The sequence below is a fragment of the Mastigoproctus giganteus genome, chromosome 8 (genome assembly GCF_048544385.1).
Source record: "Mastigoproctus giganteus isolate SK-2022 chromosome 8, ASM4854438v1, whole genome shotgun sequence".
Classification (NCBI taxonomy): domain Eukaryota; kingdom Metazoa; phylum Arthropoda; class Arachnida; order Uropygi; family Thelyphonidae; genus Mastigoproctus; species Mastigoproctus giganteus.
In genome coordinates, this window is record NC_143582.1 from 125882383 (window position 1) to 125907940 (window position 25558).

Here is a 25558-nt window from a genome sequence, read left to right on the forward strand (position 1 = left end):
AAACAAACTTTCACGTGGAAATTACCCTCATTTTATATTCCACGTTACGTCCTTTACTCATTGTATTACAGTGCAATGTGGAGAACAGTGAAGCAATCACACGTGAAAAGTTCCTAACGGAGCTTTTCGCAAGTTACCGAGATGAGTTATTTCCTGCTCGATGAACAAGAAGCAGCTCACACGAGTTCTACTCTTCCGATTATTGGTCATAACGAAATCATCCGGCATACTGACTTGTTACCAGATTAGAAGCTTCACACACGCCAAACAGGTTTGAAATTATCCTAAGGATAGCGGTCAGCAACCTCTTATGTAAGCACGGGCCGTGTACTGTTGAGAAGTGAAGCAGGCCATAACAGGTTTGTTTTACAGTCAATCGAAAGAATCAAAAATGTTACATTTTTATAAACATTAATTATTTGGGAAATCTATCGAAAAATAATTGAAACAACGATAGGATATAACTACAGGACTTTCGTCTGAAACTACGCAATAACAACAAAAAACAAACATGAATACAAAATATTTCTGAACTGCGTTACTTCCTTTTGTAAATGGCACAATATTCGGAAAGATCAAGGCGTATCAATTGCGTTAGAAGAGATGAACCTGGTGAAGTCTACTACAACAAGAAAAAGGTTTGTTTCTTTGAGTCAGCTACAGCAGAAATGTTTTCAGTGCCGTTTGGGATGATGATAGTGAATAACCTTTCAAAAACTTCATTTTAATGTAATAGTAGGGTAAAAGCTGCTAATTGGTTGCGAGATTACACGAAGAGGAAATTGCTGAAACATTTTCTTTCTTAAGGAATGGCCTGGTAGGCCGGATGAAACCACAATGTGGATCGTGTACGGCCAACAGGCCGTCGATTGCTGAACCTGATTTTGGATTAAGGTCAAGGAGCGTATTTAATAGAGGATGCATGTATATTATTACATTAAACATCCGTTCTATAGTGATAGTATCGTTAATATACACTGAGTGATCACTGAATTATGACCACCTATCTAATATTGCGTTGGTCCTTTTACCCTCAGTACAGCAGCTATCCGACGTGACATCGATTCAACAAGACGTCGTTAGCATTCGGGAGGTATGGCCAACCAAGCTGTGTGTAATGCGGTCAGCAATGCAGGTATGGAGGTGATTGGTGTATCCAGACGCCTGATATACCTTTCCACAGAGTCCCCCAAGTGCTCTATGGGATTGATGTCGGCGGAATTCGGAGACCAATCGATATGCAGGAAGTCAGAATTGTGTTCCTCAAACCATTCCTGCACAACAAGTGCCCGATGGCTCAGCGCATTGTTATCTTGGACGACACCATCGACATTCGGGAAAAAGTGTAACAGTCGGGTGTACACAGTCAGCAAGCAGTTAACGATAGCGGAGACCGTTGTTCCACATGCACCAGAGATTCAGGTTCCAGTCATTGAAACGTGCCCCACACCATACAACCGCCTCCACCGCCCTGCAGTTTTGATACAATGCATAATGGATCAAAAGCCTCATGTTGTTGACGCCAAATCCGTACACGACCATCCACGGTGTGGAGTAAATAACGTGACTCATCCGACCAGAATCCCTTCTTCCAGTCTGCTAACGTCCAACTTGCATGCTCTTTGCAACAGGCGAGTCTTTTACCCCGATGAACCTTGGTTAGGAAAGGATGCTGTAGGGGTCGTCTGCTGGTATAGCTCATACGTGCTAGCGTGCGACGCATGGTTATGCCAGATACTTTTCTGGGTTGGCCGATGTTGTCAACTGGTAGTCAACTCTTCAACAGTGCTGCGCCTGTTCGCGTCGTTGGACCCGGCGCTCACCTCTAACATCAACCTTTCGCTGACCTTTGCAGCTTTGCCGTCGGGTCGTTGTTTCACCATTTTTGGCGCCAGTCCTGGTACACTAACTAGGCGGCTCTCTAACCCACCAGTTCAGCCGTTTGGGAATTCGAGGCACCAGCTCGAACTCCCACAATCTGGCACCCGCCGGTGTTGCGCTACATCCGGCTGGTGCGGGATTTTAATGCGCCGAGCACTGACACTGAATAATGGACCCGGACCTGGCTCCTCGAGCCTGGGACGGACATTAGGCAGCAGCTGTCGGCTGCTTCCTAGTAGGAAGAGGCCAGACACCTTTTGCAGGCCGTTTCACAGAGGTTTTGCGCTGTCGCAGGTGATCAAGGTGGAGATGGACATTTGCCTAGGCGCCACCTTGACTCAAGACTGATAACTTGCATCCTTGATTTTTTGCGTTGTACAATGGTAATGAAGTGCACAGAATGCTCACGCAAATATTTCGCGTAAAAATGGGTCTTCGGAAGTAGAATTGTTTAAACGTTGCTGAGCAACGTCATCTGCTTCCTTTTGATCGAATTTCGTTCCCATTATACAGGAGCAGTGGTCGTTTTACATCCGTAGATTTTTTTTTTGAATATCCGATGAATTACTGTGACTACTGTGTGTTGCATAAATTTCTGACGATAAACGTTGCGAATGTGCTTCCTTTCCAACTTGCAAGATCTCCTCGTTTTAAATAAATGCCAGATGACGTGTTTGGCAATATCACTTGTGTCATGGCAACACTTCGTATAGGAAAAATTCATTCCGCTGTAAGCATCATAATCATTACATTTATTAAGTTTAAATCCTGGGCACAAGAATAAAAAGAAGGGCAAGAAAATCCTGCTATTTTGTATAATGTAGCTTTCGTAGTTCATTTATAATATAAATTGTAGCCTTCGGTACAAAACACATGTGCATACACAGATATGACTAGACAGATGACTAACCCCTGTCAGATACTGTTCGGTAGACAAATCTTTTACTTCAAACTGATTTTCAGAAAACTTTACTTTTCAAAAAATTGTCAGAATAGCTATGGTAGTGAACCGCGGTAAGCGTGAACATAATTTTATATTTACCATAAAAACAGGAATGTTTGGGTAGAAATATTCCTCGCTTAAATAATTCTGAGTTATAAGTATAGTCAGATACTCAACCGATTTTTTAAGGCGACTCTACAGATTGTAAGGCACATTTTGGCCTTAGTTGCCCTTGCGCTAAAACCCCACCCAATCCAACGAACCATCTACAGCTCGTTGAAATTTTAGAACTGCAACGCTATCGTCACCTATCGCTTTGGTGATCCCCAGTGAATGAGGATTACTTGGATAGAGTCGGTGCATCACGAAGTGCCTTATTTGAACAGTATTAAGGCCATGTAAAGAAAGTCTTCCAGAGTTTCTTTACACAGATTGTAATCTAATCTAATCTGGCATTATCTAATCTGGCTGTGTAAAGAAACTCTTCCAGAGTTTCTTTACACAGCCAGATTAGATAATGCGGCAAGAGTTAACTAAACGACCTTCTGACTCAGTGGAAAACTTTCCAGCGAAGTTAGCGCGATTAATCCGTTAGCTGGCAATCCAATTCTTTGTTACCATTAGCTTCTAGCACTCATGATTGAAAGCTGACCGCACCTCAACACATTACCATAATTCACGAGTACAATTGGCTGTCGTCGTAATTTTTAGCATCAACTTGTCAGGTTCTCCCGTGTGACCCTCCCTAAAACACGAAATATCAGCCGGAGAAATAGTTTCGAATTTTAAACGAAGTGAAAGACGTCACGACTTCTGCGTTAAGAGTACGAGATTTAATACAACCACATTATTGGGTGCAGTTAAGTCACGGAAATTGACCATAGTACTAAATGGTGATAAAAAAAAATCATTTTATTTCCAAATAACACACGCTCTTTCTTAAGAGCGCTCAAACATTTCAGGTTGTCACAGTGAACCGAACGAGCCTTTTGAAGTCAAGGTAAAGTTTTCCTGTCTTACGTAAAACAGGTCGGCTGATTAGCAATCGCGTTGACCCTTAGCAATCACGTAAGACCCATTAGGTAACTTAACGTAATTAAATAAGGACAGAATGCTCGAAACGTTGGCTGAGCGCATTCGAAGAAATCGCAGCGCGACACTGACTTGATATTTAAATGTTTTACCACATTCGATCAAATGTTTACAGCTAATCGAATTTATCTCGGCCCCTGCCATTGAAAATCAAACGATGGACAGTGCGGTAAGACAACAAGAGTAAAGTTGGCATCTTTACCGTTTAACACTAGTCATAATTAGTGGAAAACAATGAGAGCTAAAAAAAAAAAGCGTCTTGGAGTTAGATTTTGACCAATCGCGCCAATTTCTGAGGAAGGTTTCCCGTGGTGTTAAAAAAAGGTCGTTAAGTTAACTCTTACCTTCATCCCCCTATCTCTATACATCATATTGAGGTTACGACCTGTTAAATTCAAAATATTATCAAGGTTAGGTTGGCTTTTAAAATACGATAATCAGTAGTTTAAAGGATATTTTCGCCTAGACTGCAAAGGAGTTTACTGACATATGGATTAGTGCAATTTGCATAATTTTTATACGTCGAGGTATAAATTGATCTACCCAGGTAGATGAATTGGCATCATTAATTATATCATTGTGAATACCTTCACAACAAGTTACCATGGTATTGCACTACTTTCGATAAGTAATGCTTCACCAATGGTTAAACTCATTCGCAAAAATAACCTTTAGTCTAAATCAGTGCACACCATCAGGCATCTCTCATATTGTGCAGTTAGACTTCATTGCTGGGTTGACACTATCGCAACACCAGAGTACCTGCTTACCAACCAAAGAGTGGCCAAAAAGCCTCGAAACGGTGCCGTCTGCGTGGGCTTGATGCTGCCCGAGTTACCGAGAACAGTCTTCCCTAATGGGGAAGCGTAGCCTATTCGAGGCATTAATCAGTAAGGGGTAACCGTCCCTTTCCTCTTCTTCCTTTCCAACTATCGCTTTTCTCTGCCTTTTTGCTTTCTTAAGTAATAGACAGATGTGGATTACAGTTCATATCACATACCCTTTGGCAAACGGTGCCGTGTGGGTGGTGGTACCCAACGAGAATAAGCAACAATAGTCTTCTCCACTGGTGAAGCGTTAATTATTCGAGATAGTGCAATACCGTGGCAACTCGTTGTGAAGGTATTAATAATTAGATATAATTAAAATGCCATTCATTTTATACCTACACGTATAAAAATTATGCAAATTGCACTAACCATGTATCAGTAATTAGTAGTTTGTTTTTAAATAGCATTTAGAAACAATATTATTAAAGATGCAATTTTAATTAGTCTTCTTGCCTTACCACTACCTTTTTGACTTTCAATGCCAGGGGCAGAGATAAATTCCGTTAGTTGTAAACATTTCATCGAATGTTGTAAAACATTTAAATGTCATGATTACTGCAAACTTATGTAAAGTGTAGGGAACGCTCCCTGGCACTTTACTTTTAACGACGTGGTTTATGTCCCAAAGACTACTACAGAAATAGCAGCACCATGTAGCATGGGAACTAAATGCCAGAGGCGGATATAACGGCTGGGCCCCGACTTGTGAAGGGCCCACGCAAAACCCCAACAAATTAGTTGAACTAATATGTTCAACTATTAGTTCAAAACTTTGTGATTATTATTATGCTATTATTAATTATATTATACATATATTATATTCAAATTTTATTGGAAATAAAACATTAATAGTACATAATATTTTTTATTTATTTAAAAAAATCGTTAACATGTATTTTTATTTTCCCTGTCTCTCTCTTTTTTTTAAGGGTCCCAATATTTTCTTCTGCGCCCGGGGCCTCAATCGACCTTAATCCGCTACTGCTAAATGCTACAAAATAAACGCAACATTAGAATTATGCGTGACTAGAGTTTACTTATTTACCTCCAAGACATTCAACACTACAAAAAAGGAAAGGCGAACTCCCCTCAGCAGCGCAAACGCAAGACTTCCTCCTTCCAAAGGCCTTCACGTGTACACTTACACAATAAAAGAGAAGCCATTACCATCCCACACTGGGGGGTTACAATATGGCAGCCGTTCAGCGTGGACACGTTATTTCCAGCCCTTTCCAGATTTTGTGTCTAAGCATGTGGTTTAAGTGCTTTCTGTTTCAGGCAAAGTGTATCAGGTGTTAAAGAAACATTAGGTGAGACTATTTTTACATCTACTGGGTTATTTAGCAGAATACAAGTGTTTTTTACCTGTTCCCTTTGTTGGCAGACAGGTCACCATGCCGCTGACAAGGAAATAGGGAGGGTGACCAAATATTCCCGGTCAACACGTTTGGATCCTGCATTTGACTTGGGAGGGAGCTTCCACCTAAGTGACTTTGGATTGTGATACTGTCCCAACATTTTGAGACTGTGAATGTGATAAAAAAAAAAAAAAAAATTGACTAGTTTGAACTATTTTGCGAAGAAATCATGACTATCGAATCCCCCCCCCCCACTCTGCCATAGACTTTACCTTAGACAACCTACTGTACTGACCCGTACTGTGGAATGTGTTGCATTCCCCTCCGGCGCAGGGCTTAGTCATCTGACATTTATTAGTTGTGACCTTGATTGCAGTTCACTGTCTGTGAAGCGAATGTCCACAGGCATCGTATAGAAAGTAACAGTATCCTTCTGGGCCGATCTAGGAACAACCTCTCCCACCCACTATTTTTGGAGGGGGACAATCCAAAAACTTATTGCTCTGCTGCAAGGCTAATAATTGGACTACAAACACCTAGCTAGTGTCATTCGACGTCCATTTCATTCCTCTTGAATGAAAACAATACGGACTCGGTTATCCGAAGTGAACCCGATAATACGAAAATGGTGGAAAAGGAAGAGATATCAGGATATTCTGGAGCGCCTATTTCGCAAACAGCTCACAGTGATGACCCAATCATAGTGGACGGCTACGAGGACTCTGAATCCACGCAATCTGGAGCTTCCCCCTCCAAGCGGAAGTATAAGAAATATGTTGTACCGAACACTGATAGGAAGACTCGCTCCCAAAGTGAAAACAAGGAATCCACAGAGCAAACTGCCACCCAAAATGACAAAGCCTCAGGAACGCCATGGGATAAACTATAAGAGATCCCTATGGACCAGGTTCTCCCGGAAGGAACCGTCCTGGACAATCCCTTGCTTTGCGAACTGCTCTGGAGAGCCTCTTTAAGGAGCCAACCAACAGGATTACAGCTGTTCTCCGCGCAGAGATCGTGTCCATTTGGATGAAAATGGAGACCATCCTGGTACAAACCCAGCTAAAGAAGGAAATTGCCACAGCAAAATTGGAGGTGGGGCAAACTCCAAAACTCCAAAACAGTGGGGCAAACCACATGCCACAGCACGCTCCCACACAGGCGTTGAGGAACAATGTCAATGCTACAAATGGAAACCGTCCTGCAGGTCAGGCTGGAATAACCCCAAGAAAACCCCAATCACCAAACCACATCTAGTAATATTGAAACCAACGTCAAACGTAGTCCACAAAACGAGTGAGGAAGTAAAACAAACAGTAATCGAAAAGCTTAAGGATGACTTCAAACACACGAAGATAAGATAAGATTAGATCTGTCAGAAAGACAAGAAACTGAGTTATAACAGAATGCCACAGAGGAAGATCTACAGGGAATACGACAAAATCCTAAAATACCCTCCTTAGGCCTCATAGCTGAACCGCCTAAAGAGAAAGGGCCAAGCATTCTGATATTAGGCATCCCCAGAAGAACTTGTTTAGGAGATCTATACCAAAAACTGCCGTCAGCTACCCACCGGCGATGAGCCACGAGAACATATCATACCGAGGTATAAAACAAAGACCAGAAATGGAAATTCTGCTAACTGGATCATTGAACTGTCTCCGGCCGCTTGTAGAATCCTGAGCCAGCAGTCCAGAATCTATGTAAACTGGGGCAGCCACCGTTTCAGAGAGCATGTGGCTGTTCCCAAATGCTTCCGGTGTTGTCGCTTTGGCCACACGACACACACCTGCAAGCAGTTACAACCCACTTGTGGTAATTGTGCCAACACTGGGCATGAATATAATAATTGCCCAAAAAAAGCGGAAACCCCGGTTTGTGCAAACTGTAGAACCATGAAGTTAGCATCGGATCATTCCATCAGGGACAGTATATGCCCTGTCTACATTAAAGCAAAGGGTACACAACAGTTGAGAATCAATTATGGAGATAATAACAACTACTATAATATGTCAAAGATAAAGATAGCACAACACAATGCCCAACGCTCCAAGGCGGTCGTAGCACAGCTAGTTAAGAAAGCTAAAGAAGAGAAGTTAGACCTACTTCTTCTACAAGAGCCCTATACACATAAATATCAAGTTAGAGGGTGCCCACTACAGTTTAAAATTGTCCAAGTGGATGATGAAACTCCTTGGGCTGCCATCGCTGTTTGTAATCCTGACCTCACTGTAACTAAGATAACAGATCTGTGCACAACCTGGGTAGTCTGCGCCAGTAGCGTAGCTACCCTTTTTCGGGCCCGGAGGCAAAGAACATGTTCGGGCCTCTACTTAATTAATGAAAATTGCAAAAAGAGGAGACAGCCAAAAACGCCGGGGCCCCTAAAGGATCCGGAGGAAATTGCTGTTGTTGTTATTGTTGTTGTTGTTGTTGTTGTGGGGGTTTCATGGCGCATAAGCTACTTTGGCTATAATGCGCCTGGAGGAAATTGCCTTGCCTGCCTACATGATAGCTACGCCACTGGTCTGCGCCCATATAGCATCGTCCCTAGGGGAATTTTACATAGTGTCCATCTACGCCCGACCAAGAGAAGACATACTCCCTACAAAACAATATCTTCAGAATCTGCAGCAACAATTACCAAACGCCAAACTTATATTAGGCCTTGATGCAAACTGCAGATCACTTGCCTGGCACAGTGATATACCGGAACGGAGAGGAACAAACAAAGACTAGCGCCTAGAGGAGTACATATCAAGCAGCGACCTATCCATTATAAACAGACCAAACCAGCCCCACACCTTCTCGAGCACTATGTGGGAAGCGAATATCGACCTAACCCTTGCAAGTCATTCCATAGCAGGACACCTCTCTCCTTGGGAGGTACAACAACACTGGACCACTTCAGATCACAGAGTGTTAACTTATAACCTCCACCGATCACTCCAAACGCAACATGTCACACGACTTTTATTACCAAGATACGCTATATCAAAGGCGGTTTGGAAACTTTTTAAGCAGCTGCTGACGGAGAAAGCAGAAAACTTCCACCTCAATGAATTCAACCTAGACCGGCATCAGCGAGAGGTAACAAAACTAATCACAGAAGCAGCAGATATAGCCATCAACAAGAAGATGCCTTCCCCCAAAGCTGTTCCTTGGTGGAGCCAGAGCTCAGAGATCTCAAGAAAAGGGTAAATAGTGCCTGCAAGGCATTTCAGAGGGCGCGTAGATCCTGGCTACAGGCAGAGGTCAATGTACTACATCAACAGTACTGTGAGGTCAGAAATGACTACACAGCTAAAATAAAGAAAAGAAAGAAAGCCTCGTGGGAAAACTTAGTAAATACAGAAGGAAATGCTAACCCATGGGTAGTGATGTATCGGGTCACCACAAAAAAACTCCCCAGAGGGGAAATCGTAACGGCAAACAAGACAGCTCAGGGAACCTATACCAGAACATTGAAATCCTCTATAGACAATATCTTGGACCATATCTTCCTGCAACCGAGCCTCAAACCCAGGAACAAAGAAAACTATGTGAGGACGATAACTCATACACAATCACAGCTGTTGAACCTGCCTTCTCACCAATGGAGCTGAGCTGAGAATCTGCCTTCTCAATGGAGCTGAGAAGGCAGATTCTCACCAATAGCGGCAGCGAGGATGAAAAATAGAAATACCCCTGGTATAGATCAAATTGAGCTCGAGATGCTCAAGGTGGTGGTAGAAACTATACCGAACACAATATTGGGACTCCTCACCCGATGTCTCTCGGTGGGCCACTTTCCCGCCTCGTGGAAAATGGCACAAATAAAACTCATCTTAAAAACCCGACGAAACCACAGGGAAAGCCAGGGTCGTATAGGCCAATCGCCTTGCTGTCATTTTTCAGCAAGCTCTTCGAGCGCCTTCTCTACCAAAGAATGGAAAACCACTTCCAAGAATCAAACCTCATGTCGCCTAATCAATATGGCTTTAGGAAGGGGCGCTCAGCTGTAGAGGCTCTGGAAAATATTATTGAAACAGCTAAAAACTGCAACACAAAATACTTCCTCCTAATATCGATTGACTTCGCAGGAGCCTTTGATCCTCTGGTGGCCTGCTGTTCTGGCCAGGCTCCGGAAGGCTCATATCACAGGAGACTTATACCGACACCTCAAATCCTATCTTGAAAACAGGCGAATCACTGTTACCACTCCATACTCCTCTGTTTCTAGGCCAGTCCACATGGGCTGCCCTCAGGGTTCTGTCCTGGGGCCGCTCTTGTGGAACCTGGTCCTTGATGAGTTCCTTAATTTGGATATTCCAAATGTTAAAACCCAGGCATATGTGGATGACCTGGTTCTGATGCTGCAGGCTGACAGCCAGGCACGACTGGAGACCATAGCAAACCGGGCCACTAGTGACTTGCAAAATTGGGCTAGCACAAATCTCCTTACTATCTCCTCAGACAAAAGAAGTTCAATACTTCTCAAAGGATTCATTGGCCCTAGAAGACCTCTGCAGATTAAGATAAACGGGAAAACCATAAAGTCGCTAACAGAAATAAAATACCTCGGAGTGATACTTGACAGAAGCCTTAGCTTCACGCCACATCTCTGCTACCTGAGAACAAAAATAAGATATGCGAGCCTACTGGCCAGAGTCAATAGAAAAGACTGGGGCCTCAAGAAGAAGGCCCATGGCGTCCTCTATAAGGCGTTCTTTATTCCAGCACTACCCTATGAACCTGGGGCCTGGTACACAAAGACTAACACAGCTGTCAACAAGAAAAAACTGGAGATGACACACCGATCGATTTTACTCATAACGACAAGAGCTTGCTGCACTGTGAGCATCCACGTGCTCCAGGTCCTGGCGGGATGCCTTCCCTGGACTTGGAGATTGTGTGCTAGTGGTTGCTGTACCAACATTTCAAAGGAAAAATAGTCTCCCATACAGGATTCACCACAGACCCAGCAAACTCCAAAGCCATGGAGAAAAGACGGATTTTGCAACACGTGAAATCACTATGTCAAAATCGCTGGAACCTCACTAACAAAGGCTCCATTACTAAGAAGTTTATACCGGATGTCGGACAAGTTTATCCACTCTCCCCAGCCTGGTTTTCGCCCGAACTCCAAACCACCAACCTATTGACCGAACATGGCTCATTTAGAAAGAGGCTATATGGAATCTAAGCTAATCCGCGGAGCTCCTGCGGACAGGAGCACCGCGGTGCTCCTGTGGACAGGAGGAGTCCTGGGAGCACCTGTTCTCTGAGCATGACCACTTTACACCAAGATTCACTCGCTTCTTCGAAACCAGGAGAACATCGTTCTGCAAGTGGAAGAGACCTACAAAGCATTCACACTTTTTGTGCAAAATGTGTTCACAAGACAACGGACCCTACCCTCCCCTTGAGTGGAGGTATCCCATAAGTTTACAAATCCATGAATAGGACAATATCAATCACGAAACAGCCATCCCTCAATGGCCCACAGTAATGGAAACACAACTAAGACTGACTCTACTTGGTCAAAGACACCACAGAAGTCCAGAAGAACCTCATCTTGCCCTGTTGGGCACCTGGACTAAATATCCAAGGTTGTCATATGACTCAACATACACTGTTTCTCTCTTGAGTGGGGGGATTTTCCCCACCCCTTCCCCAAATCTCTTCCCTCTGGTGGATCACGGGCCTGCTCCACTGCAATCGCGGCGCCATCCTCTCTATCGGTCCCTTACTTTCTTTTCTTCCCTCCAGTCTTCACACCCCTTTACTGTTGACTTTCACACCGTTTTCAGCCCTACGCGTTCAAATTTAACTACATCAGTTTCTTGACAGACCCATTTAGGCATATAGACAATATGTCTAAATGGGTGTACTCGAGTACATTATATGGGTGTACCCCGGTGTACTCAAAGAACGCGTGCTATGCACTCTCGCTCTGACCACTCGGCTACCACAATACCTACCTATTCCACACCCCACACCAAATGTTGAATTTGAGATATTTCATTCCGTGTTATGAATTACCAGGTTTTGCTAGGCTACTCATTTCCACAATAGTCTTACTGATGCTAATAATTTCTTACTGTATATTAATACTGTGTTTATTTGAATACTCCCCTTATCTAGTAGCGGATTAAGATCGGTTGAGGCCCCGGGCGCAGAAGAAAATATTGGGCCCCTTAAAAAAAAAAGAGACAGGGAAAATAAAAATACATGTTAACCATTTTTTTAAATAAATAAAAAATATTATGTACTATTAATGTTTTATTTCCAATAAAATCTGAATATAATATATGTATAATATAATTAATAATAGCATAATAATAATCACAAAGTTTTGAACTAATAGTTGAACATATTAGTTCAACTAATTTGTTGGGGTTTTGCGTGGGCCCTTCAGAAGTCGGGGCCCAGGGCGCGCGCCCGGTGCGCCCGCCGTTAAATTCGCCTCTGCCCTTATCATTAGAGAAACTGCGCGACACACCAGAAACTCGTAGTGGCAGGCTGCAATGTCACTGTATGGTGCTTAAATACTGAAACCAAACAAATTCTCTAAATTTCTTCTGCAGTGATTGCGCAGTAATATGAATGCCCGTTAGGAACAGTGCAGTTAGGAATCGGAGATAAATTAAACGAGAAGAATGCGACAAAAATATGCACAGCCAATCGAAGATGCTCATTTTTATTTTCAAACAGGAGAAGACATTCATTTACCGAGTTTGTATTTTACATTGCAAACATTTATGTATAGTCAGTAGTTAGAATCTAACATACGCTTAATCTGTTGTTGATAGTACGTTACTAATAACAGAATGCAACAGGTGTTAAGCAGTGCATTTGTTTCAGGAAGCAAATCAGCTGTGCAGGGAAAGAACTTCCGTATATAATCAGTAAGTGCAACGTGTTTCGCCATTTTTATATTTACTTTCATTTGTGTGATGTTTTTGATATAATCAACTTGATAAACTTAATTCAGAAAGAACTACGTTTAAGTTGAAAGAGTTTTCAGTAAGAACTCGCGAGCAGCGACTTAAACTGGTGTTTTTAATTGAAAGAAACAAAGCACATTTCGATCACCGCTGCAGTTAAAACTAAACTTATTTTTAATAAGTTTCGGCGCATTCTCTCCATTAAACTGGAACAACAGGAAGGGAACGGTACCGACAATATTATGCTACACAAAAGTGTACAAGAAAAGCTGAGAACATATTCAAACAACCGAATAGAAAGAACGATAAAAAGGTAGGAAATATCTTTTAGCATAACACAAATTTGTTAAAAATATGCTCGAAATATAAAGTACGCGCATTTCGATGGGTACAGAAAGTCGAAATTTAAACGCAAAATCGCGCATAAAAGCACTCCGATTATAACATGTTGTCGACCACAAGACACGCCCATTCTGTTTGTCTCAAATTTTCGAAATGTTAAGAAGCAATTCCTTTAATAACCACCTAAAAATAAACCGTGTTTGAAAAGGGAAATTCTGGAATTCGTAACTAAAAGAGAACACTTACCTTTGGACAGTAAAGGAGAACGAGCCTCAAAACCACAAGCGTCCCACTAATGGTTGACGGGAAAATAAACCACTTCGCTGAAAGCACTTAGTGTCAACCAGGTACACGAAACAGATTACGTCACGGACATCGGCCTTGGCAAAAACCTGCAGTCCAGCTTACCTTTGGCGTACGCGAAGACGGTGTAGCCAACGTGTAGCTGGCCATTCTCGCCACGGGTGATAATTTCGTATAATGAGCTCCCACGTGAAATCGCCACACTAAGTATCAATTAACGAGTTACTTCCAAAAGTTCCGCAATTAAATACAACGGAAAAGGAATGCCGACGTAATTTCGGACATGGAGGGGCCTCTCAGCTTGCGGGATTACAATACAGCCACGAGGAGGTAGTGCCCACAAAACTAAGAGCACGAGCAAAGTTATATTAATTTATTTAAAAAGATGGTTCACGTGTCCCTCGGCATTCGCTCCTTGCGATTATGGAATTGTTAGTTCGAAGGAAGTTATGAGATTTTCTTTTAAAGATTTGGGTAATTCTCCAGAGAACGGTACCCCTTACAAAATGGCGTCGAGAAGGGGGAGAAAAGCAGTGACGTACGGTTCGTAACTCCGCTCACTGCGTTCCCCCTCTTCTCGACGACCGCACGTGGCGGATGTCACGTGACATAAAATTAACCGCAATTTTTTCGACGCAGCAACTAACAGAAATGCAACTTATTCGGGGAAGAATGTCACGTAACAACGTCCAGAGTTAAAATGAAGAAAAATTAACACAAAAACAGTAATCTTTCAAAACAAGAAACGAAAAGTATTACACGCGGCAAACGACAGATTTTTGCTTGAACACCTCCCGTAGTCGCGTAAAAACAACATTTTTCACTAAACACAAATGACAGTCAATTAAAAACGTGACTCTCGTTATAATTGTTTTTTTCGGCCAACAACCGGTTTTTGCTTGAATTCCTCCCGAAGTCGCGTAAAAATCTATCTAAAAACAAACCTTTTTTCGCTAAACACAAAATGAAAGTCAATTAACACGCGCAATGAACAATAAAATTCCTCTTTGTATAAGCACAATACGCCAATAGAATTTTGGCGTATTGTCGCTCGGCCAATTTCATGGAACATCCACACAGAAAACACTTATACTGAGAAGCAATCGAATTCACACTCATGCACCATTCAATGACAGCCTTACATCCGTCCCTTTCCAAACCATTCAACATTCTCGCACTCCATTGGGATTGAACAAAGGTCACAAAAAGAAAAGAAAGTGTGACGGCAAAACACAACAAAACAGTTTACCTGCAGGATGGATTAGGACACACACACACACAGACACTGAGGACTAAATGAGCAACCACGTGGCAACCGAACGAGCAACGCATATGTGAAGCCAGTATGCAAACGAAACCATTCGCGACGAATTTCGCATTTAGCGCTCAGTGACATCATGTCACGTGACGTCCGCCTGAAACGAAGAGGGGATGCTGTGAGTGAGCGGAGTGACAACCTGTCAATCACTGCTTTTCCCCGCTCTCGCCGCCATTTTGTAGTGTTTGCCGTTAAGTGGAGTTCAGCGGAATTGCTTAATTCTGTTACAATTCCCGAAAAACCTGCGCCTCTTTCATCGTTGAGGTTGGTGTTTAAAAGGGGTTGGTAAACTATGCACACTGGAGTGGGGGGGGGAGTACTCTTTTTACTTATTTCCTTAGTATTTCAGTACAACAGCTCCCTCAAGCAGTAAGGCCTAGAAGCTACCTGATTGCATTAAAATATTAGAATTTCCAAGGGCTGAGGGATTTTTTCATATATATATATATATGAGCTGTCAGTTTCATGAGCGATGACAAATTATAAAGCAGTCATTTATTACACAACTTTTTACAAATATATACATAACTAGTATTCATTTAATCTGTTAATGCATGCTATTATTTCCACGCTATTAACATTTAGAAGTTATAGTATGTCTTAAAGTACTGTTTTATTGGACTAAATTCAAAAATAGCAAAAGCTTAAATTTCCAGTACTCACCTTTTATGAGTACTGGAAAGGTGAAAGGTGAGTAGTGGAAATTTAAGCTTTTGCTATTTTTGAATTTATTCCATGCTATTATTAACTATTTTTGGGTTGCTTTAATTTATCGTTTTAGATGGGTTTCTCACCCTGCAATGTCTGCGCGGGGTAGCACAGTGGTACCGTCACCGTCCTCCCCACATCGGGTGGAAAGGCCAGGCTTCGAATCCCGTTGATGACGCCAGGAACTTTAACGGGCTTTTTTCTCTCCGTGGCTGAGTTAGTCGGTCTCAGGTAGATAGCAAGGGTTTTTTTTTTTTTTTTTTGTTTGTTTCGGAAAAACTGGGGTTTTTCGTCCTACAAAGCAGACAAATCGACCAGACATACGCAATTTACATACAAAATACACGAGTAGTTTAAAGGTACTCTCCAGGGACCCTAATATAATAGTTTTTTTCCCCCACCCTGCAACTGGACAAAAAACACGTACAGATTTTCCAACTGAAATTAAGAGGATTCAATCCTGAGAAGAGAAACACGTCAGCCAATAAGCTAAATGATTTATGAATATATGGATCTGTGGTAATTGGGACCTTAGCATCTTAATTAGGAACATTGCGCAATTCCCTGAAGTGTATCTGTATATCTTACCGTTTGTAATGTCTGTTCGATGCCTGGGTTGCCAGTAGCTGATGAAAAATCGCAGTTTTCGGGTCATGGAAAGCAATGCCGCCCTTCGTCCGAAACCAGGTACTTAATCTCAGAGTTAAATTAGCCCACAAAAGCGTTTTCCACCTTTTACAGGTATCTTGTAATTGACGGCGATGGAATCCTGAGAGAGAGAGAGCCTCAACGCTATCTGCTGTACTACTAGAAAGTTATCCGACAACTATGGTAAAGTGAACAAAAAACACTATTGAATCTCTCTCTCAACCCAAATAAATACATCCATTGGACATTCATTTTTTTGTGGGTATAATAATGCATGTGATCGCCGTCCATCTACAGCAAGTGGAAAGAGGCCTGAGTTCGAATACCGTGAAGATCAGTGTGCATAGTGTTAGGGGCTGCCTGTTGTTCCCCACATCTGCGCCATATGTACGCTGTGAAGAAACAGTACTACTATAAATTCCAGAAAAATGATCTATGTTGAATGTGTAGTATTGTGTTGGGTTCTTTTGTTGTGTTCTGGCATTTGGCCGCAGGGCCCCTGATTGTACCCCAAAAGTTGCCCGCACACAACCGCTAGGAGGTAGTCTGACTGCCCGTTGTTCTCTGGCTGGTTTCCGCCAGGGTTGCCTGAGCTTCCTGAACGGAGACCAAGAACCGTGAAGATCATAATGGCATAATGTTGGGGGGTAAGATGCCACCGGTGATTGCCCACAACTGTGCCGTCAGTATTCTTGTGAGGTTACAGAACTAGGGTGTTGTTGTGTTGTTCTTCTTCTGGCTACTTGGCCGCAGGGCCCTAGTGGGACTCCACGTTGCCCGCCACCACAAACCGTGAAGGTAAGTGCAGAGCTGCAAGGGGTTTCCGGGGGTTCAGTAGAGCCAGTTGATATGAAATCTTGGGTACGCAAATCCTTTGATTTAATGCACTGATCTAAAGAAATAAAAAATTACAAATAATTTTTTTTTCCTTTTGCTTGCCAAGTCATTTCTTCCAAAAGTAGCGAACCTGTTGATCAAAAAATAGCAGCTTACCACTAGTCAAGATGGGAGGTTATTTTTAGGGGGAACTTTTTTCATACTGTGGCCAATTAGTCGGTGTCGAACGGGAGTTGAACCTTCCCGGAAGCTTCAGTTTTTCATTTAGAACAGCGTGCAATCAACTGTAGAAAGCATGCAGCAGTTTGCAGGCATAATACGCTAATATGGTCTCATATCATTGGTTGCTTTGGAGCAAAATAAACAACAATTTACTTCAATATCAAAAAGATATTTCTTGGATAAATGCCTAAGAATATGAAGGAGTTTACTTAAACAAATAAATTTTCTTTTATTCTCCGGTACGACCAAACGGTCAGAGCAGTTCACAAGATAGAATACAAGAAACAGCACCGTATTTAGCAGGCATGGGCTTGAACCCCGGTCGCTCAAAGCACGTGTACTTATGCACTCACGCCCCTGCCCACTCGGCTACGGCAGCCTCATGTATGGGTAATGCACACACACCATTTCTACTACCATGGTATTTTTAATGCATCGTTTTAATTATATCTCATATTATGAATACCTTCACAACGAGTTGCCATTCTATTGCACTGCCTGGAATAAGTAATGCTTCACTTATGGAGAAGAATGCATAAATAAACTCCTTCATACTCTTAGACATTTAGCCAAGAAATATCTTTTAGATTAAACCACGCACACCATCAGGCATCTCTCATATTGTGGAATTGTACTTCACAATTGCATTAAAACTACCTTAGTAGTAGAAATTATGTGCGTGCATTACTCATGCATAAGTAAACTCGTTCATACTTCAATATCAGTTTTGTCCCTTCAGTACCACACACACAGTGAGTAAAGTACATAGCGACACTGCTATGTAGACACTCGTGAGCAAGAATAAGCGCACGCTACAGATGCTGTGAGTTGTGTTTACGAAGTAAAGCAATTCCTGCACTCCCAAGAGTGCAGAAATTTATCCAAGTGAAGACTGGATTCGAACGGGAGCGAAAGTAAATTTGTTTGGACTTGTTTTGGAAATAAAAGGTGGAATTACAGATGCTAATTCAGCATGAAATTCATTATATCTTTCGTAAGGAACCATTACATCCTTTTTGTGACAGACTCTGGTAACAAGAGAAAAAGTAGAACTTGTTTCCTTAACTCAACTACTGTATTTGGCAGAGTGAGTTTCATTTGTTCATACAGTAATGGGCGCCTCCGTAGCCAGGTGGGAAGGAGCAGCAGTGCATAGCACACGCTTCTTGATTAGACCGGGGTTCGAGCCCGTCACCACCAAATACGGAGAATGCGGAAAGGTCAGGGAATGACCACCGCATATCCCGGAGCAATATGGCCTTAGTTGCTAATGCTCCTAAAAACCAAATAACATAATAACTCAAATGTGGCATGCTCAGGGACATATCACGGTTTGGATTTTTGAAAATTCGTTATTTTAAGGTTATGCATATAACCTAAGTATTAAGGCGTGATTCGTTATTTTTATTAGATAATACAGCAGCTCTGATGCCTACGATCTCCACAGAACAGTTGCTAGCATTAGGGTTTTTTTTTTTTTTTTTTTTTTTGTTTTTAAGAGCATTAGCAACTAAGGCCATATTGCTCCGGGGATATGCGGTGGTCATTCCCTGACCTTTCCGCATCCTCCGTTTGGCGGTCACGGGCTCGAACCCCGGTCTAATCAAAAAGCGTGCTGCGCACTGCTGCTCCTGTCCACCTGGCTACGGTGGCGCCTTAGCATTAGGGAAGCCAAATGTCGATTAAATTCTAATTTGCAACTAAATGATTATGTGATAACTGAGAAGAGAATGGAAAATAAATTGTTGAACCTAAAAGTAAATGAGTGATCTGCGACTGATGAGATTTATCAAATTATATAAAAATAAAAAACAATATAAACCATTTTAAATATATAAGACAAGGAAAAATGCACCAGAAAACCAAACCAAAGTGTCAAAAAGGCCATGAGAAATAAAAAAAACTGAGAACAAAAATTGATATTTATCGTACAAAAAAACTTAACAAATACAGTTCTGTCTAGCGTCTGTTTATAGGTGCGAGTCTAGGAACAGACAAATGCAAATTCAGTAATTTAACTGAAGAGTATAGTTAATTAAATACATTCAAAAGAAAAATAGCGAGCGAGCACACACCTGTATATATTTCACAATGTACTGATATCCAAAAATATTTAAAATACAGTATTACTATTTTTTTTCCTAAAATTTGTCAGCTTAATATTATATTATATTATTCCTCGCAACGTTATACTGCCATTTCATTAAAATTCAAACTAAATTCTTAAAAAGTTTCATTATCATGAAGAATTAATTGGTTAAGTAATAGTTTTCCGAAAAGGCAAGTAATGATAATTTCAAGAATGTTCCACATTAGCAATTAAAAGGCATGGCTGAGCATATCTCCTATTCCCACATGATTAATTAGCAGTCTGAAAATGGACAAAAAGATCATTTCGAATAGATTTTTTTTCACAGCTTTTTTTTTTCTTTCTAATATTTATTAATTTACAGTGTCAATTAGTAACGAACAAAATTTTAACATTATAAAACATTTCTAATGCAATTTTTCTTATGAGAATAAACTACTAATTTTAGGATGAACACCAGATTTAAACCATTTAATATTAATATTGCCACGTAAAAGACTGTCTTGAAATATAATGGCGTTTTCAATCTTGTTCTTAATTAAACTTGGCCATGTAGTCTCGAACGTCTTCTTTTTTTAATATTTAAATACTTTATTGCACCCTGAAATTTCCAGTTAAGCTTTATTAGAAGGAAACTCTTACCTGAAAGAATCTTCAACTTTTCACAACTGTAATTATTCTTTCGTATTCTTTAACGGAAACATTTTCGTGTACTCTGGATTCTTTGCCTTAACCGTGAATAACGTCTCTTTACGATTGCCACTTTATTGTTCGGCCACCATTTTAAATACAGTAATGCGTCACTCACATGTCGGTAATGAACGTAATTCATTTCAGCAATATTTAACATATCTTTAGCGATACTTAATAAAACCTGTGAGCTTTATTTCATATACTAAAAAAAAAAAATGGAAAAAACTGACTTTCCATTTGAAAACACGCTGTTCATTCTAAATTTCTTTACACCTGTTCTCTTCTGCGTCATTATTTTTCATAGTCAAAGCGCTTCACGTTCCGACTGCAGCGCCAATAAAACGGTGCCAAAGACTGGAAACTTGTTTATTTTGGTTGCAAAATATTCAAATAAAGATGTATTTAAACAGGCATACGCGTGAACTGGAAAGTATGCGCTTAAAGTAAACTGCAGTACAGTGCTTATTTACCCAAGAAAAAAATAAAAGTAAAAAAAGAATGATCGTGTTTATCACTGCTTCTAAATAATTGTAAATAATTAAGGTAGTTTCAAATTGCAATACTAAAATATGAAGGATTTAAAGGAATAAGTAAAATATCTAGATAACAGGCAAAGGCGATTACATAATTCCAAGTTTAAAGTTACAAATATTATTATTAAATAATTAAAATATTATTAGAGTTCGGAAAGTACCCTTTTTATGCTTACTTTACCGTTCATTTCTGAGAGGAAAAATATCAATAAAATGATATAAAAGGAAAATGCTATTCACTGCAGCTTAGACTTTTCCATTTCCAAAAATGCCCTTGCAGTTAGAGCAGTAGTTATAATCCCCGACAACACCGGGTGGAAAAGGCCTCAGAACGAATCGGTCGATGTGGAAAAGGATTTTTTTTTTTTTTTTTTTAATTGGTCTCTCAGGCTTTTTCTCACAGAAAAAGCCCAGGTTTGCTGTTTTCTGTTTTTTTTTTTTTTTTTTTCAGCAAACAAACGATTCGAAGGATATACGCAATTAGACACAATATACTGACGTCTCATAGCCTTAGTGCTTTACATACTCACACACCCATTTCACATAAAGAAATATAAAACTTTTCAAGAATTAATTTATTTCTATAAAAATTATTTCTTATCATAGAGAACTCGCACACACACGCCATATTTATTTGAATTAGAAGAATACTTGTCGGATTACTATAAATATGCCTCATAACATATTTTTATAGCAATATATGCTTATCTATGAGCTAAATACACTATCCTCCAACATGTATTGGAAAAAGAAATGAAAAAACATCTACTTTTATACTTAGAAAAAAAGAAATTTTAATACCGAGTACGACTGCATTCTGATATGTAGGGACTGAAATCTTGCCCCACTCTCCCTAACGCTACGACCAGCTCTCTGCTAGAACTGGGATTCCCTGTTGGCTCTCAATTGTTGTTGCAAAACATCCACGAGGCATTCATTGGATTCAGATCTGGATGTTGGGTTGGGAGCAATAGGACCACCACATTGTTCTCCTCAAATAATTGTGGTATTAAAAAGGGAGTTTAGGGCTGAAAGCCTCAGACTACGGAAATTTACTACACAAACAAGTTAGTGCAAAGTACCATTTTAGTTCGTAGTAAATCACCGAGGTAGTGAATATCAGGACAACGAGTTGCTCTGATATTGCACCACCCGGAATAAGCCAGTAGACTAATGTTACTTATTCTTGGTGGATACCACCAACCAGGCGGCACCGTTTCGAAACTTGTTGGCTTCTCATCAGTGGGTAGGTACCCCCGGTGATACAACGAATGACAATCCAGTTATGTAGTATAACTCTACAATATGAGAGATGCTAGACAGTGTGCTACAATGAGGACCAAAAAAGGGGTTTAGGACTGAAAGCCACTTTATCACCGGGGTATGACCCGCCCACCTCCTCATCGGTGGGCGGGTACGTACACAGAAATAAACTTGCCCAGTCTTCTACTCTGATCCGGGACCAGTCTTAAGGAAGTTACCCAGGCTACCAATAAAAGGGCCTCAAAATCCAAACAAATTAGAGCCTCTCAGTCCATGCAAATATGACCTGGTGATCCTATCGTTAATTTTTACAGTCGGAACTCTGAATCCTAAGATCTGCCTTGCTTGGACTGGACTCTGGGTGAGTTGGTTAGTTCCGTGGTGATTAACAAGCAAAGCACTCTTGGTGTCCACATGTATATTTATACACAAGGCAGCGTGTTTAAAGTGTGATCTCATCAACAATATTAAGCAGTCACCCAATTTTATCATTTCCATTGCGCTTAAGGCAAAAGAGGTTGTTATATGTTACTGTAATTTTTAACTGTTAGCACGAATGAGAAACCCATTTAAAGCAAAAACTCTGTCAGCAATGTGGGCGATAAGACAGGAACTTACTGGAGTAAACAACCAAAAACTTGCCACTCACTACATACAAACATGTCTTGTTCCGATTCCCATGTATGTCTCGACGATCTGGTCCTCTGCTTCCCTCACTAACATCAAAAAATTCATGGGTATCGAGTACTGGATTTTAAGGTGGTTGAACCGTGTTAATGGCCACCCTTTCGCCATCTCGAGATCAATCATGTATGCTAACCTTGGTTGCACCCCTTGGAATCAGTTGCTCATTACAGGAAATCTGCGTAATCTCTGTCAACTCCTCACCGATCGCTTTGACTCTCCAAATGTCCATAATCTTGTTCAGGCCCTAGGCTTTCCGCGTCCTTTGCAATAGTGCATAGATTCCCCTAAGAAGCTTATTACAGAATTTAACTATGCTTAGAAGATGTTTTCCGTCTAACATTCTCCAAACGTACAACACTCTGAAGATTGATCCCCACAAGTTCTGTGATGAGAAAGCATACAGATCTGAGAAGATACAGGACATGTACCACCACATACAACTGTAGAAGTTTCCTGATTATCTCCTTCAGGATGGAATCTCCCATCAACTCTACTTTACTGTAGAATTAATGTGTTTTGATGTATATGCATATATTAGGACGCGTATGTGTTTATATGTCTCTACCTTTTGCTCGTGTCACTGTATATATTTGTATCTGCTTTATTTGCTCACTTTAGATGTTATTTTGTTGGAATATAGAAACTAATGTTTATAATATTATATAGAAACTGTTTCTATAAAATAGAAATAATAATAAGTTATAATGTACAAATGTATGTAGGCACCCTCCTAGCTGAAGGCTGTTCAGGGGTGAAGCACATGTAATAAATTGAATAATAAATAAATAAATAAATGGTGAAATATAAGTGCGTTGAAATACACTGACAGCAGTTCATGACAATAAACTTAAGAAAAATAATGTTTTTATTTGTCAAATTTAAGTATGAATACATTTACACGAACAGTAGTATTTATATATATAATCTCCTGACAACAGCTTTTAAAAGACGAAAGGTCGAAGTAATACCGGATCTGAGCTCTATCATTCGCTTTTCGATCCAGCAACGTGCTTCCAATTACACTTCTGAAGATCTTCGCCTGCTTTGATTAAAGATGTTCTGGTTGGAACTGGTCAATGCGATACGCCACATCTGCTTGCCGAATCCAACTGTAGGAGTTGTCGAACAGGATAATGTCTAGCAGGAAAGAAAAAGAAAGTGTCAAAAAATTACTGTCACTTACAAACAGATTTTTGAATATTCCTTAAATTTTCGTGTTCGTATAATTCAACAGCGCATCCAATCTTTTTTGAATGGAGACTATTCCAATTACAGAAATTTTGTTTTGAGTAGCGTTTAATTGCAATGAATGCATTCTCATTAAAATTTTAATTAACATGGAAGGTGGGGATTCATACTCGTACAAGGTAGGGATTCATAGATACTACCACCCTATTCCCCTATTCAGTTGGTGAATAGGGGAAACCCTGGAGCCCGCCAAAAAAAATAAATACTTTGAAGATACTACCACCACCACTTAGGGGTGGTGGTGGTGGTGGTGGTGGTATCCGCCGAGAATAACATTAGTCTTCTCCACTTATCATTCACAACCAGTTGCAATATCAGGGCAACTGGTTGTGAAGGATACCACCGGATACCTTTTTTCTTTCTCTCACGCGCTCTGCCTAGACTTAACTCTAGCGCAGCCGAATTTAAAAAAAATAATAATAAATAAATAAATAAATAAAATAATATATATATTATGTTTTTTCCTTCATGCGCTATGCCTGGAGTTCCAACTCTAGTTCAACCAATTTTTTTTTTATTTTATTTTTTTTTATTTATTTATTTAATTTCCTCTTCACGCGCTCTGCCTTGAGTTCCTACTCTAGTGCAGCCTAATTTAATTTTTTTTCCTAACCTGCACCACGGGTGTTTTTTTTTTTTTTTCTTCTACTTCTTCTGAAATGACTTCCCCCAGAGGAATCTGGCCCACCTTCTGGCAACTACGTGGGTCAGAGTCTCTCCTGAGATAGTACGTGTTTTAGTGGGCCCACCTTCCCGTGGCGTGGACGAGTACCCAGCATCATCTGTCCAGGTGACTGATGCTTCTGGGTAGCCAAGAGCCCAGAACAGAACACACATAATACACACAAACCTACACCAACGCATTTCTGGCCCTTTACAGTTGATTCTGTTCTTCACAGCGATATGAGGCAGAGCTGAACTGACGTTCTAAGTGCCGCCCTTACATATACACATGTCAGGTAGTGCAATATCAGGGCAACTTCTTGTGAAGGCATTCGCAATATGAGATGATATGCTTTGATTACTTTGGTGAGATGATGACTTTGGATGATGTGCAACTTGACCTAGATGCTTCCTTAACATTTGAGAAGAGAAGGCTTCGTTCTATTTATGTAGATAAATGGTGTGAGACTGGTCAGCTTCGGAACTTGGCGCCGTGACAAGAGAGTTCTTACCATCGGTGAAGGAGTTTAGGAAGAGAGAATCTTTGTGGTTTGAGCTTGGATTGCATGGTACATTTTTACTCATCGGTCACCGGAGTATTACCAGCAAATTATTTAAATTAGGATTGTCTCCTACCCCACTTTGTCTCTGTGGACAGGAAGAGCGTATTGACATTATTTTCGATTGTCAATATTATCAATACTACAGGCGTAAACTGCAGTTTGTTTCAGATACCTTCACAATGGGAAATAAACCCGGGCTTATCCGATCTCAAGCAGCATTTATAGCGCTAAACACGTTTGCCTCACGTGCTTTTAAAAGAAGAGAGGAGCTTAGACTTGCTAATTTGGGATAATTTTATCAAGAGTTTATGATGATTGGATACTCATTGTAACCAAATAAATAAAATATTTAATAAAATATATAAAATAATTTCTGCTGGACATAGATTGTGTTCTTGTATATAGTGC

General features: G+C 40.7%; 2 protein-coding genes across 2 annotated transcripts in view; both read right to left on the bottom strand.

The window, feature by feature from the left end:
* The window catches only part of LOC150081806 (SEC14-like protein 2), a 117884-nt gene extending 104200 nt beyond the window's left edge, over positions 1-13684 (bottom strand). The window contains exon 1 of the mRNA XM_090378897.1: positions 13622-13684. The gene's annotated coding sequence lies outside the window, so the exon portion shown is untranslated. The remainder of the gene's footprint in view (positions 1-13621) is intronic.
* Positions 13685-23594: 9910 nt separating this feature from the next.
* The window catches only part of LOC150081807 (SEC14-like protein 2), an 89216-nt gene continuing 87252 nt past the window's right edge, over positions 23595-25558 (bottom strand). The window contains exon 13 of the mRNA XM_090379695.1: positions 23595-23813. Coding sequence (XP_090235821.1) covers positions 23725-23813 — 89 coding nt within the window. The 3' untranslated portion in view covers positions 23595-23724. The remainder of the gene's footprint in view (positions 23814-25558) is intronic.